Raw genomic sequence first — 15,483 nt, 5'->3', positions numbered from 1 at the left:
ACCCTCTTATTTGGATAATTACATCTACCCCTCAACTATGATTTTTTTCTTACACCTCCACCCTTATGGTGCCAAATTCAACATAATCGTGGAATGTGCTTTAATTTGTACTCGTTTTATGTAAAAATACAGTTTCTGATGCACCACAATCTGATATATACAAGCCAAAAAACACATATTATGATATCTTTCTTCAAAATGTGGAGTTCGAATGTGATAAAACGGGTACAAAAGTGATAATATTCCATATAATCTCGAAGATTCCACTAAATTTAAAACCGCAAGGGTGGACGTGTAAAAAGATTTATAGTTGCGGGTGGTTGTAATTTCCCAAACAGAAGGGGGTTTTTCGTAATTTGACCATATCTCAGAAGTGGTTGTAATCTCCCAAACAGAATGGGTTTTTTCGTAATTTGATTATATCTCAGGAGTGGTTGTAATTTACCAAAAAAAGAAAAGGGTAAAAAAGCAAAATAAGTGTCTGGTAAAGGCAAAATTACTTGTGGGGCCCAACTCGGCTACCCAAGTGGGACTAATTCCTAACGCTTAGATTTCACACTTTATATAATCCAACGGCTCAATAAAAACCTTTTGACTTTGGTACAACCTTAATATCATCACTCCCCACCACCGGTTTACCCGTTAGCCCGTCCCCACCACACAATTAAAGTTGGTCAATGCCTTCCCTTTAGTTTCTCTCTCCAACTATTAGACGTGGCTTTTTTTGCTTTGACGCTAAGCTTGTGAAACTATGATTGGACATGGATCGGGTCGAATAATTATCAGCCAATTATTTATTTGATTTGATTATTTGACTGTGCTGAAAATTATTATCGTTCCGACCATTATGAATCGGGTGACAGTCGACTTTTCAATGATTTGGTATTACTAGTTATCTATTTATTCAATTTTTATTTTTATTTTTGTACTATTTTTTTTGCAATAATAAGATTTTTTTTGTTAAATCAGAAGATATTAATTTTTTGGGAAAACTTATGTTGCGGAAATCTTAATTTTAAAATTAAGAGTTTTCTTTTTTATTAAACTTAGAGGTTTATAAATTTATGTTTCGAGTTTTGAGTTTGACTTCTTTTATGTATTTACTTCAATGTTAAAAAAATGAGAATTACAAATAAATATTTATAATAATTTTTTATTATATGGGTTGATTAAAAAACATTGAAAAAAAAATCGACTTTTTTATTTAGAAAATCGAAAAAAAATGTATATAATATTGGGCAAAATGCACTTCACCCTCTAACATTTTTGCATTTCCCCCCTTAAAAATTCAAAAAAGGGATACACCCTTCAAAATAATATTTTAGTTGCACTTTGTCCCAGAAGCCAATCTTTGGAAGACATTGTGCAATAAAAATAACACAGGCAACATGCAAAAACATGGTGTTTTTAAGAGGCAACGTGCAACAAAAATACTCAATTGCAGTGAATAATCCATCGGAGTTTTGCTACTGAGGTAATGTGCAACAAGAATAATATTTTGAAGATAGTCATTCACTTTTAAAAATTTTGAGAGGGTAAAGTACGAATATTAAAAATTTAGCGGTGGGTGATGTGCAATTTGCCCTATAATATTTACAAATTGACTTCCTTTTTTCTTTTCTTTTGTTGATAATAAAAGCATTAAAAATAGAATAAAAAGAGAGAAAAAGCGTCACCAGTTTGACTCTGTCATGTCTCTCTCTCTCTCTATATTTTACGACCTTTGTCCTTCTTTCAACTCTTCTCTCTTCCCAAATCTCATTTCCTCTCTCTCTCTTAATTTCAGTTGAGTTTAATTTTTTAATTTGGATGATTTTACTGTTTTACTGAAAAATGGCAGTAGAAATGATGCCAGGCTATAACCTCACTTCAAAAATGGAGGAAAATGCCGCCCAAGAAGCCGCCGCCGCCGGCCTCCACAGCGTCGACAAGCTAATCCGATTACTCTCCCACTCCCACCACCACAAGTCCCGACAGCCCTCTTCCGCCGCCGCCGCCGATTACCTCGCCGTGGCTGATGTCGCCGTCGACAAATTCAAGAAGTTCATCTCCCTGCTCGACCGGACTCGGTCCGGCCACGCACGTTTCCGCCGCGGCCCGGTTCCGAATCCGCAGCCGGTTAAGATCGAACCGGTTCCTGAACCGGCGGTCCTGCCGTCATCCCAACCTCCGAAAACCGAGGAAAGGGATCCCGCGGCCGGTTCGAGGATTTACTGCCCGACGCCGATTCAGAGGCTGCCGCCTCTCCCCAACCACCACCAGCTAATCAAACACGGCTCGATCGAGCGGAAGGAATCTTCCACAACGACGATAAACTTCTCGTCGCCGGCGAATTCTTTCATTTCGTCCCTGACCGGAGACACCGAAAGCCAGCCGCCGTCGATGTCGACGTCCGGATTCCAGATCACAAACCTCTCACAGATTTCCTCCGCCAGCCGTCCGCCGCCGCCGTCGTTCAAGAGGAAGTGCAGCTCCTCCATGGACGACGCCGCCGCCGCCGCCGCCGCCAAATGCGGCGGCGGGTCGTCGGCGAGCCGTTGCCATTGTCCCAAGAAAAGGTAATTTATAAGCAAGTTTAAAAAAATAAATGAAAAAAGTCAACCCCTAGTAAATTAAAACGTAAAAATCAAATCATATAATCATGACCATATATATATATATGTTTGAATTATAATTAATTGCAATTAGTGATGCTAATTGTGAATTAATTAGCAGGAAATCAAGATTAAAGAGAGTAGTGAGAGTGGCAGCAATAAGCATGAAAATGGCTGACATTCCACCTGATGATTACTCTTGGAGAAAGTACGGTCAAAAGCCCATCAAGGGTTCACCTCATCCTAGGTAATTTTTTTGCTTATTACCTAAGTTTAAGGTTAATTTTTTTTAATTAAATTCCTAATTTTTGCATTTATTTATATAATGAAAATCTCTTATTATTGTGCATATAACAATAAGCAAAATTTGATTATATTATATAGTAGCTGAAATAAGACAATGTTTGCATAATCTCTTTTCGAGTGTTTGCTGTTAGAATTTATGCTCATGTTTTCTCTTATGATAAATTGTTTATATTTCAGAGATATCAGCTTATAAATTATTCAGAGATATCAGCTTATAAATTAGGATAAATTATGAAAATCCTCCTGAACTTAGGCTAAATAATGAAAAATACAATTATTTATTTTAATTACCAAAAAACCCCTGAGTTTTTTTTCCGTCGGACACTAATCCTCTTACAGTGGTGACTTTTCACAGAATAGAAGTCACACAGTTTCAGATATTTTCTCACCTATTTAACATAAGGAATAACAGATTGTACACATTTTTCTGTTAAAAAACTCAATCAACAGTTAAACAAGGGAGATTTTAATTATTACACATAAGTAGGAGTGTTTTTCGTTATTTAGCCTAAGTTCAAGCGGGTTTTCGTAATTTATCCTATAAATTAACTACTTAAAGTTTAGTTTCAATAACATTTCCAAATACAAGTCCCGGTTTTTAGAAAATGAACAATTATTTCGTGTTTTATTCACTATCATCTTATTTTTTGGTCCTTTTCTTTTCGAAAAGTAACGTTTTACGAACACGACCTAAATCTCGAAACTAATTGAAAAAAATGTAATAAAATAAATAATTGCAGGGGTTATTACAAATGCAGCAGTGTAAGAGGGTGCCCGGCCCGAAAGCACGTGGAAAGGGCGTTGGATGACCCGGCAATGCTAATAGTTACATACGAAGGCGAACACAATCATGCTGCCCAGTCAAATACAGAACCACCTTCTACTATGCTTCTTGAATCTTCTTGACTTTTTTCTTTTTAAATTTTTTTTCATCGAACGGCTTAGATTCGCGACACGAAAAAAGTATGATCTCCACCGTCCGATCGGTCAAAAGATGGATTTGTTGTTGTTGATGATGATGATGATTCCCATTTTCTGCAATATTGTATTTATTATTTATTTCATTTTTGTGGTGGTGGGTATTTTTTTTTATTTTTCTTGAGTAAAGTAAATGGCTACTTTTTTCTTGTTTTCGATTATTGTTTTTCCTTAATGATTTAATTAATTAGAATAATATATGGTGACTAATTCAATGTAGCATAGGGGGGAGTCAATGGGGAAAATGATTTAATTAATTGATCTAATAATAATGTAGCATAGGGTGTGCAATTATTCTTATGTGATGGTTGACAATTTAGACCATTATCTTGGATGATATAATTATAATTTATTAATTAAATTATTGATGGTGGGTGGAGCCTTGTCAGCTGATAAAACTTGGACTTTTTTGAATTTATGATTATTATTATTATTGAAAAACTATAGATGCTGTGAAAATCATAATTAATATCAAGTTTTAACAATTAAATTTTGGAGAATAAATACAATTTAATTTTGTAGAATTGTTTATGCACAGTGTGACTTTGTTTAGAGGAAATAATAAAAAAATAAATAGAGGGCTGAGATTAAGATCTGGGCAGAGAATAAAATCACGGGATGTTGGATTCGAAGACTTTTGTTTTTTAAATCTATTGTTGACCTTTGACCAATGGATCAGCCTAAATGGCGCAGGTGTATGGAAACCCAAGTCACCAATCACAAGGAATATTTTATTTTTTGTTTAATTTAATTAGAGTGCATTATTATTTATTATGTTATGATCACGCCCTAAGAAAATATTAAATTATGAAAAACTCCTTATGTTTTGTTATTTATAATTTACAACCACTCACTCAACCTATGAATCTTCTTACACGTCCACTCTTACGGTGTCGAATTTAGTAGAATCTTCTAGATTCCGTAGGATGTTTTTCAGTTTGTATTTGTTTTGTTCAATAATGCAGTTTCTGATGTACCACAATCTGATATTTACAAGTCAAGAAATACATTATGTGATCCTCTTGTTTCAAAATGTAGAGCTCGAATGTGGTAAAAATGTGATACAAACTAGAAAATATTACAAATATAATAGAAGATTCTACTGATGAATATGCAAAAAGATTCATAGTTGAATGGTATTTGTAATTACTCAAAAAGTAAAGGTTTTATTCGTAATTTGATTAGCTCGTAGGTGGCCGTAATTTACACTTTATTATGACTAAGCCTTTTGTTTTCTATTTTTCTTTTGTTATGTTGACGCTTGTAGTTTTTTAAGATTGGAAATATTTTAATTCATTGATTCTTGCAAATTTTACGAAGTTTGGTGTGAACTTGACCTTATAAACTAATATTTTATAAGATGTTCACATGGGCCAAGATTGAGGATGACTTTAGTTAATTATTTTCTTTTTTCTTTTAAATAATAACTTATTTTTGGGTTTTGTCAGAGTAAACAACAGTGCCTCTTTGAACTTTGAACATTGAACATTGAAGGCATCCTATGTAGGATATGCATAGGTATGAACGAGCCGTGCTCGTTAGAATTTCCAGGCTCAAGTTCAATTTTATGAGTTCGAGCTTGAACTTATGTTCATTTTCAATGCTCAAGCTCAAGTTCATAAAGTGGATTCATCGAGCTCGAACTCAGCTTATTGTTAATTTTCATTTTTTTCTAATTTTTATATTAATATTGCTTTACATTATCTGTATTAATTAAATTCTTTAAATGACTATAAAAATTAAAAAAAATATATAAAAATATATTTTTTAATTTTTATATGTATTTATTTAATATATTTTTTATTATTATGTATATTATTTAAATAAAATAAATAAATAACTAAGAAGCTCGTGAGCGGGCTCACAAGCTATATCGATCAACAATAACCAGGCTCGGGTTCGAGCTCGATTTCGAGTTTTTATTGAGTCGGCTCATCGAGTTCACAAGTCTGCTCAGCTTATTTACCACCCCTAATCCAGTGAAATAATGCATTAGGAAAAGTCCATGATAAGGAACGTCAAATTGGATTCGAATTGCAAAATAACTACTTGATTCGGAGAAGAGTTATTTATGGGCATTGGTGGAAATATCGAAAGAAATTATGAAAATTAAAGGTTTTCTACGAACTCAAATTGTATTTGAGTACAAAACGAACTCTATCTCAAGTGAAACGGCGCAAGGAACAAAACTCATCAGCAAAGCTCCTGAATCACGTCAAATTTTAGCAATCCAACGTCGTTTAGACTCCTAAAAGTTCGTTTTTGCTATTTTAGGCAAGTTTTAGAAAATTAATATCATATCATAGAAAAATCGGATTAAGATTCCGTAAATTGGGTTGTTCCCAAAATTACGAGATCTACTAGAATCAGACTCTAACTCGTTTTTTCCGTTTTTGGTAATTTTTAGTATTTTCTTAGTTTAATTAAGATTTTCAGTTTTTTAGTATAAATAGCTGCCTTAGGACTTTATTTTGAGAAGAATTTCGAATTTTAATAAAATATTTAGAGTTTTCTCTATTTTCTGGTGGATTCCAGAGTTATTCGGTGGATTCCGAATGTTATTTTGTTCTATAAGGTTAATTTGTAGAAATTAATTCTTTACCGTGCTTTCGTTCTGCGTCAATCCAAATAGTAGATTAAATACATTACAATTTGCACCTCTCAAGTATGATGTAGTTAAACTTCCGTTTCGAAATTTTGAGTGTTCGACTCAATTTTTTAGTTAGATTATTAAGTAGAACATTTAGTTTTTAGATTTTCTTTTTATGAATGAAAAATTAATAAACGTACTTCAAATAAACGTTTTTTCTTTCTGAAATGAATTTAATATTTACTTTTGTTTAGGGCTAATTGAAATCATAGTAAGTTTGATTTTAAGGAAAGACGGCGTAACTTTTGCGTCACATTTAACGCTAAAAAATCCGCGATAAACTAAATGTGTTAAAAATAATTTACATTTAAACCTTTATAATTATAAATAATACAGTTGAGATTAGGAAAATTCTATTAATTTAGAAATATTAAGTTATCGAATTAATAATTTAATACATTTTCACCGAATCGAAACAAGAAAGTAAATTATTATTTAAACGAGGTTATTAAATTATCGAGTATTAATTTATCGAAATTTTTATGTATTTGACGGCTAAAATGTGGCAACAAGTATACAAGAACGAAAACCAATTAAGCTGTGTACTTAGGGCATCTCCGACCGGATGCCATAACGCCATTTTTTCATCTAATTTAGGTGTTTTTAGCCTCCCACCCGAAATTCCTATATCACCATCACACCTAAAATTATGGAGATTTGGTTTTAGCCTCCTACCGTAGTCAACCCCATATCACCAAATACTCAAATCCTATTTTTCCACCAAATTTTTTGGTGAAGGAATTTTCATCTCCCACCGGTTCACCATTTTCCTATTTTTTCCACCAAATCCTATTTTTCCTATCAAATATAGAGGTGAAAATAGGATTTGCCGTAATTAACACCATTTTATTAAGTACCATATAAAATGACGATTTTAACTAATTGCAACCGATTACCAACTTATTAGCATATTTATCGTAAATACATTGGTATTAATTATTAAATTAGTTTTTAAAATATAAATACATTTGTTATTATTAACAAAACATTAATTCTAATAATATAAATATGCTTATTTTTAATTAATTTGTACATTTTGTTGGTATCAATGTTTATTAGTTCATTTCTTTACTTAACTAATACGCTAATTCCTATTAATAAAATATGATAAGCAATAATAGAATGATTAACGAAACACACTTTAATTGATGAAATACAGGACGAGACATTTATAGACATTTATAGACATTTATAGACATTTAATAGAATGATAACATAATTTTTAAATTATATAGTTAAGAAAACTTATTACGTAGCATTGGATCTATAATTAATATTTAGAAAATAAAATATTATAAAATTACGATTAACATTAGATTTACATTTTTGGGGCATATATGGTGAAATGCCATGGGAGACCAAACCAAATTTCATTTCCTATAAGTGGTGAAATGGTGAAATATTATTATTTTGATATTTGCTCTAAATTTTGGTGAAATCCATTGGAGACCAAAAACACCATTTTTCCACCAAAAATGGTGGAAGAGTAAAATGGTGTGCTACCGGTGGGAGATGAACCCATTTTTTCACCACCATAAATGAGATTTGGAGAAAAAATGGTGAGACAGGTCGGAGATGCTCTTATGAGGTGAAAATTTGTAATTACATATCCCAATTCCCAATTTTGTTGAATAAAAAAGGTTATGCTGACGCGAATTTCGTATTAATAACTGGATCAAAAAACAGAAATATAAAATTTTCTTTTAAGATTTTAATATCTATTTAGTTATTTAAATAATTATTAAACCGAGTTGAATATATATGGATTTCATAGTAGTTAAATTCGCGAGATACCGTGATATATATCGCGAGATGGTATGGTCCCAATCAAAACGATACAACTCATAATATGTATCGGCTATGCATAAATACCGTTAAATATCGTGAGATATCGTATCGTCATATCACGATACGATACGATATTTGCGATATTAGTCAAAATCATAGTAGTTAAACTCGCGAGACGGTACGGTCCCAATCAAAACGATACAACTCATAATATGTATCGGTTATGCATAAATACCGTTAAATATCGCGAGATATCGTATCATATCGCCATATCACGATACGATACGATACGATATTTACGATAGTAGTCAAAATTTAAAAAAAAAATTGAAAAAATTAAAAAAAAAAAGAAAAAAAAGAAGAAAACGAAATATTAACATTATCAGGGCCTGAAAACGAATTTCAATATTATTTAATGTTTTCTTTACATATATCAGATCCAAGAAATTTACACAACAAGTTTTATATTGATAAGAGAAAATAGGAAAATGCCAAAGTTAGAGTTGATGAAGTTGAAGAGATTGATGAACATGAGGATGAAGACACTCGTTTGAAATTGGTGGATGAAAAAAAATTAAGTTACATTGATCTTGAAGATTATGAGTAATAGTTTAGTTTTTTTTACAAATTAGAGATCAAAATTTGAACTTTGTTGATGTTACTTTTATGAGCATTTATTTTATGACTTCTGTCTTATTTTATAATATATTTTATGATATATTATTTTTTTTAAGAAATTAGGAATGAGTAATTTGACTTTAAAATATTAAATTTTACATTTTTATAGTATTTTTATTATGTAGATAGATATATTTTATTATTTTTAATAATTGGTTAAATATCGTATGATACGATACGATACACGGAGGAAAACGATACGCCAATATTTTCAAATTCAATAACATGATGGATTCATTAATATTCGATATCAATATTTAGAAATATCGAACCTCTCTATAATTAATTGAAATTCAAGTAGGCGAAGGAGCTAATTCAGAAAGCGCTAACGCAGAGTGCGGAATCGAACACGGAAGCTGCCCACGCCACGACGCCGGCGGCGCGTGGGCCACACAGTACCTCGGACGCGCGAAGAACGCGCCACATTCAGCCCACGACCTCTGCAACGGCAAACCAGGAACACAGTTCTTCCTCAAATCCAGGACCCCACTTTTGATCAGCCCCAAACAAACTGGCCCCACGCGCGTGAAGTAATTATCCGACAGCGACAAATTCGCCAGGCTCCCGATCCCGCACAGAACTTCCGGAACACTCCCGTACAGCAAATTCCCGGCGAAGTTCATAACCTCCAGCTTCCGCAAACACCCCAACGAGACCGGCAACAAACCCGTCAGCCGGTTGCCGCCGCCGTCGAAAACGACGGCGTCTGTAAGTAGACCCAGTTCGTGAGGGAGGCAGCCGCTCAACATGTTGTTGATCAGCAAAATCTCCGATATATTCGATAGCGATCTCGAAACACTACGCGGGATCGGCCCGAAGAATTTGTTGTTGGCTAGCGTCAGAAACGCAATATGGCCGCCGCCGCCGCCGCCGGCGGGGGCGGCGGCGGCGTCAGGGAATCTGGTCAGGAAATTGTTGTTGTTGAGGAACAGTGCGTCGAGGCCGAGTGCAAATTTGGTGTTGAAAAACAGCTGCGGCGGAACGGAGCCGGAGAAGAAGTTGAAGCGTAAGTCGAGGAAGGAGAGTCCGGTCATGCCGAGTACGGCGGCGGCCGGAAATGGGCCGGTGAATTTGTTGTTGCTGAGGTCGAGCTCGTAGAGGTACTTGAGGTTTCCGATGGCCGGAGAAATTGCTCCGGCGAAGTTGTTGGAGTTGGCGTGGAAGAGGGCTAAATCCGGTAGGCTATCAAGGAAACCGACCAACGTCGGTGCGGTTAACTGGAAGCCGTTGAAATCGATGGAGGCGAGCGCCGTTGCGGATTTGTTGTCGGGTGGGCTTTCGCAGTAGAAGCCTCTGTAGCTGCATATATCCGACCCGACCCACGTGGCGGTGATGTTAAACGGGTCGGATATTATGATGTTCTTGAATTTTTGGATTACCGGGAAAACTACCGCCAGCCTTTCGTCGGCGAAGATGAGCTGGTCGCTTGGTAAAGGTGGCAGCGCCGGTGGCTGAGGGATAGGTAGTACTATCCCTCCGGCGGTGGCGCTGCCACCAATTACTATGATCATAGTGAAGATTCCGATGGTATTTTTAAAATTCATTATTAATTTTGGAGTAGAAAAAAGAATGGAATGCAATTAATTTATAAGAGGAAAGATTAATGGATCATTAATTTTTTTGAAGTGGGCTTGGTTGGTAATGCATATTTTTTATTTAGTGTTGTGGTTTATGTTGGGAATTATTCAAATTTTGAATTTTATTGTAAGAAAAATGAATCATCATCATGAAGCACTTCAATTAGCCTTTGTGCCTCTATTCTTCCAAGATAATATGTATTATGTGTATGTGGCAATAAGATAAAAGGGATGTGATGATAAATGTCAATCGTTACAGTTTTAATTATATCGTTTTGACTTTAAATGTGATTTTGACCATTTTTTATTCAAAATTGGGCAATCACACATGTATTTCTTAGTTATTTGAGTTGTCTTTGCAATCCAACTTGAATAGCTAAAATTCGATGTTGGGTCAGAAACATGTGCACGAATCAATAAACATTGCCGACAAGTTTGATATTTTTGGCTGTTTAAAATTCAAAATGGAACTTGCTTATGCATAACTTTGTCACCCGACATCTAATTTTATTGATTCAAGTTGCATTAGAAAGCTAACTTCAATGACTACAATTTCCGCGTTTTGAATTTTGTCAGAATCAGACTAGAAAAAGGTATTTAGCCATTTTCCGAGTTTCAAGATTTATATGATAAGTCAAAATATAATTATACACTAACTTATTGCTGGATTAATCAAATAGAAGGTTAATACTTAATCATTTATGCATGTCATATTATAACCTTTGGGTGATATAAGTAATTATTGAGCTTCGAGGATTGTTGGTGAACATCATTTCTTGATGGAGTCAAAGCTAAGGGACCAGCCAAAACCCAAAGCTAGTGTGAACTATTAAAAACTTTTCTCTTACTTTAAATAATATAACCTTTTTTCTTTATTTTCAACTATTACTTTTCTCTTCTTCACAACTCGAAGGATCGATAATGGACAAAGAGTGGAATGGAATATTATACTCTTTATCGAGTCCAAATGTTGGCACCATCGGTATCTCGTTCGTTTAATTAGCTATTCGCGGGCACTAGCGGTTTACATGGCCATTCCTGAGAAATTGGGGGCCCTAAGCGAGTTTTAAGAATTTGTAAACAATGGGACTCTATATATGTATATTTAATTCATTCTAACGAGCACGACTGGACAAGATTTTTGGAAAAAATATGACTAAAACATTGACGAAGTTAAAGTAAATGAAAAGTTTATGGGGTTCAGGGCAGAGCCCTGAAGTATTTTTGAAAATAGTATAAAAATATTATTGAACAAGTAAATACATGTAACTTTTGTTTAAATATAATAAAATAAAATAGTATATTTCAACTTGCCAAAACTCTTTGAAGTTATTAAAAAATGCAAAAATTGTTGAAAAAAAAAAGAGATATAAAAATTTAATTGAAGATCTCAGTATCTAGCTGTAATTGATCTTAAGACATTTAATTTACATCAAATGATAGAATAAGTGTAAAAATATACAACAAAAATACCAAAACTGTGTAAAATAATATAGTTATGGTTATTCAAATTGTTTAACCATTTATAAATTTTAAATATCATTTAATATTATGACTAGTATATATATAAAGAATAGAAAACAATATTTGGGAGCCCCTAATTTTTTCTGAAAACCGGGGACCGAGACGACCACCTCTCTCACCTATAGTCAGAACGGGTCGTAAAGATGTAAATGAGTTGAGATTACGACTAACCTCATAGTTTTTCTTTTAAGTGTGGACCAAGTCAATCTTATATGTTGAAGAGAAAAAAAATTTATCGGCCACATGTGGTATTCATGACTTATGAGTCATGTATAACAAACTCGATTTAGAATACATTGACAAGGATATTCAAACTATGATTTGATTATCTAATTCACGCTCAAATACAAGATAAGAAACCAGAAAAGTAAACTATAACATATAAAATATTTGAAAAATAAATTATTAATAAGAAAAGGAACAACATAATGTAAATCGGATATAAATTTTCAAAAACAATCTAAAAAATTTATGATTTTTTTCCCGAAAATTACATTTTTAATACCCATATTAGTATGTACTTATATTAAAGTTGAAATAAATAAAAATAAAAATTTCAAGATTCCAATTAACAAAAAAAAAAAAAAAAAAAATTCAAACCAAATATTTAATTCCAATTACCATTTTTTTTTTTTCATTTTCTTTTATTGAAAAGCCCAGTGTAGAATCAATCAGGGCATTTCTCTAGTATAAACTAGACGAGTGAATATATTCCAGCAGGCCCAAATTGCAAACTATCAAAATCAAGAAATCTTTTTTTAGAGCTCACAATTCAGAATTTGCTGGAAACATCTGGTTCTTAACTGAAGAAAACGACAGAAAGAAGAAGAAACTGTAATGCCATGAACGGCGGGGACGCCGATATGATGGAGGCGGATGTTACATCTCCACCGCCGCCGCCGCCGGACCCGATTTCCGATCCTAACGCCGCCAGGAATTGGCTGCTGACGGCGCGCCAGCTCCTTCATCAAGGGAAACCTTCTCAGGCCCTCCAAGCGGTAATTTTCTTTTTCCCCTTCCTTTATTTTTTTTATTTGCAATTTCAATTTAATTGCTGTTGATCAGTTTGATTTCTAGTTTTTACTGATTCTACAATTTTGGGATTTCCGGTAGTTTATAAATTTACTGACTAAGTTCTTGAATTAGGGCATCAATTTTTATGTATTAATTTTGTGGTTTTGTGTATGAGACTTTGTTAAAGTATAGATTGTTGTTGAAAGGGGCAAATGCAAGCTTTTTCGTCCCCTCTGCATATGTTAACTAGCTACTTTAATTACGAAAAAAGATCGACTGGAAATTTGTTTCCTTATGTAGCATTCTCGACGTAACCAATCATGAAAAGGGTTTAATAATTGGACATAAATTAATTATTGTGAATTTGATAAATTCTTGTTTATCCGATTATCTTACTAATTTCAAGAAAACCGTAAATGAGGCTCCAATAGTGTTCTTTTTAAGAGATATGATACATCTGCCATAATTAGCTACAACCCCTTCTAATTTCAAAACGACACGTGTAAGAAAGTCGGAAGTATTTGGTGCAACGTAAGTAGTATGCATGGCTCCGAAGAACTACTAAAAATATATACAAGATTGAACGGAAAATTTGCTAAGTAGTATTTGTTTACTTCTTATCTTTGTTAGTTTGTTTTACAAGTTTGTTACAAGTATCTTCGTCTCTGTTTAACAGATAAAATTTCCTTACAGTTTATGGTTACTCATAGAAGGGGTATTTTGGTAATTTGAGCTTGTCTAAGATTTTCGGGGTTTACAGCTCATGCAAGATAATTGTTTCAGTATGTGTGTGTAATGAGATTTTTGTTTTTGTCGGTGCTTTCAGGGAGTGTATTTCTTTTTTTAAACTCTCGATTTATCGTTTATGTGTTATATTGTTAAAACATTTTTTGATTTGTTTATTATTTAAAGGTGGTGATGGCGATGAAAATACAAGGGGATGAAGGATCGGTAGCCGAGGCTCTAAATCGAGCAAGAGAGAAGTACGTGAATAAAATCCAGACGAATGCCGCTGCAGATCAATTAGCCTCTCTATTTGCAGAGTGCGCAATTGCCGAAGCCACTACCACCACTCCCTCTTTTCAACAACCGCAATCTCAACATTATAATAATAATAATAATATTAATAATAACGAAGGAACTACCTCAATACTCGCTGAGAGTGGGAGGAACCAAATTGTGCTCGATGCATCGTCTGATGGGAGCAGCTTCGTTTGCTTGCAGTGTGGGGGCCTCGTTTCTAATCTCCGTAAAGACGAACATTTCGCCTTCTGGTGTAGCCAAACCTGATTTTGAGTGATGTATGTGAAACCCCTTACTTCGGTTTTTTTAGTTTGTGTGTGTGTTCGTATTTGTGCACTATTGATGATGTTGTAGTTTACCTAATAGTACTATGGTAGTATTTTGACCGGCTGGGAGGAGTCGGTTGTGAACCGATGAAATTTTTGGCATCATATATACCGTGTATGAATATGAACAAAGGTTTTTTTGTTCTGTTGTATCTTTCGATCGAACTTGTATCATCTCCTAAGCAAAACTTTCGCCTTAGAATGCAATACAATGTTATTAGTTGTTTATTTTGTTTTGTGTTTTGATGGATTGCATGTTTATGGAGTGGCGGAGCAGGGTGATTTTTCGTGTAGTAATTTTTTTAATGCTGTTGTGATATTATATGCATGTGTACACCAAATAAACATTTCTTCAACACCTTATTGTAACACCAAATAAGTTGAAATTGTATTTTTGTTGCAAACACTAGGGTTCTAAATTAACAATCTAATGTTGATCATTTTATGATATTTGCAAGTATCCGAATTTGTGAAATAATACTTAATTTTAAATTTTATTAACAATTTTCTAACTTTTATTTTTTACCTAAAAAAGAAAAATTAGAATAAAATATAATAAAATTAGAATAAAATATAAATATGGAAAAGTGGAATTTTCAATTTATAAAATATAAAATTAGAATAAAATATAAATATTGAAAAGTGGAATTTTCACGGATGTATCAAGTAATTGTATCTCAAAAAACATGAAATAAAAACCAACAATAGATTGTTATATAAAATTATAAATTATAAATTGATGGTGTATATTGCCCAACGATAATTTTGTTATATGTTGTTATTTGGGCGTGTGTATTTCGAAATGGGAACGAACAAAATTTGGACAGAAGTTTGACAAGAAAAATCTAGTCGAGGCAAGAACTCGGTTCTTTCTCTTTAAGACAAACTTGCCCCGTGCAGTGCTCTCGGTTTACGGCAATCGTCTCCCAAGATACAACGACTATTTCAGTTCCAACAAAGTAGCACACCAATTATTGGAACACGGCGAACGAAACGACGTTTAGGACTTTATAAGACACGAAGAA

General features: G+C 33.7%; 3 protein-coding genes across 3 annotated transcripts; 2 read left to right on the top strand and 1 right to left on the bottom strand.

Moving 5' to 3' along the window:
* Positions 1–1,663: 1,663 nt before the first annotated feature.
* LOC105971452 (putative WRKY transcription factor 7) lies at positions 1,664–4,033 on the top strand. Its single transcript, XM_012996306.2, has 3 exons — positions 1,664–2,558; positions 2,716–2,841; positions 3,641–4,033. Exons 1-3 carry the CDS (start codon positions 1,834–1,836, stop codon positions 3,804–3,806), a joined length of 1,017 nt encoding a protein of 338 aa, XP_012851760.2. The 5' UTR covers positions 1,664–1,833; the 3' UTR covers positions 3,807–4,033.
* Positions 4,034–9,247: 5,214 nt separating this feature from the next.
* Positions 9,248–10,670, bottom strand: LOC105971317 (uncharacterized protein At4g06744). The gene has a single exon (XM_012996164.2). The coding sequence runs from the start codon at positions 10,536–10,538 to the stop codon at positions 9,288–9,290; it is 1,251 nt and encodes a 416-aa protein (XP_012851618.2). The 5' UTR covers positions 10,539–10,670; the 3' UTR covers positions 9,248–9,287.
* Positions 10,671–12,739: 2,069 nt separating this feature from the next.
* On the top strand, positions 12,740–14,686 carry LOC105971440 (uncharacterized). The gene is made up of 2 exons (XM_012996294.2): positions 12,740–13,093; positions 14,022–14,686. The coding sequence occupies exons 1-2, from the start codon at positions 12,938–12,940 to the stop codon at positions 14,397–14,399; spliced, it is 534 nt and encodes a 177-aa protein (XP_012851748.1). The 5' UTR covers positions 12,740–12,937; the 3' UTR covers positions 14,400–14,686.
* Positions 14,687–15,483: the final 797 nt, after the last annotated feature.

The sequence above is a fragment of the Erythranthe guttata genome, chromosome 3 (assembly GCF_056151865.1).
Source record: "Erythranthe guttata isolate IM_541 chromosome 3, IM_541, whole genome shotgun sequence".
In the NCBI taxonomy this organism is placed as follows: domain Eukaryota; kingdom Viridiplantae; phylum Streptophyta; class Magnoliopsida; order Lamiales; family Phrymaceae; genus Erythranthe; species Erythranthe guttata.
This window is presented reverse-complemented; position numbering and strand designations above follow the sequence as displayed.

Coding starts and splice junctions, on each gene's coding strand:
- LOC105971452 (XM_012996306.2), top strand. CDS start 1,834: ATGGCAGTAGAAATGATGCCAGGCTATAACCTCACTTCAAAAATGGAG. Junction 2,559..2,715: donor TGCCATTGTCCCAAGAAAAG/GTAATTTATAAG, acceptor ATTAATTAGCAG/GAAATCAAGATTAAAGAGAG. Junction 2,842..3,640: donor AAGGGTTCACCTCATCCTAG/GTAATTTTTTTG, acceptor AAATAATTGCAG/GGGTTATTACAAATGCAGCA.
- LOC105971317 (XM_012996164.2), bottom strand. CDS start 10,538: ATGAATTTTAAAAATACCATCGGAATCTTCACTATGATCATAGTAATT.
- LOC105971440 (XM_012996294.2), top strand. CDS start 12,938: ATGAACGGCGGGGACGCCGATATGATGGAGGCGGATGTTACATCTCCA. Junction 13,094..14,021: donor CTTCTCAGGCCCTCCAAGCG/GTAATTTTCTTT, acceptor TATTATTTAAAG/GTGGTGATGGCGATGAAAAT.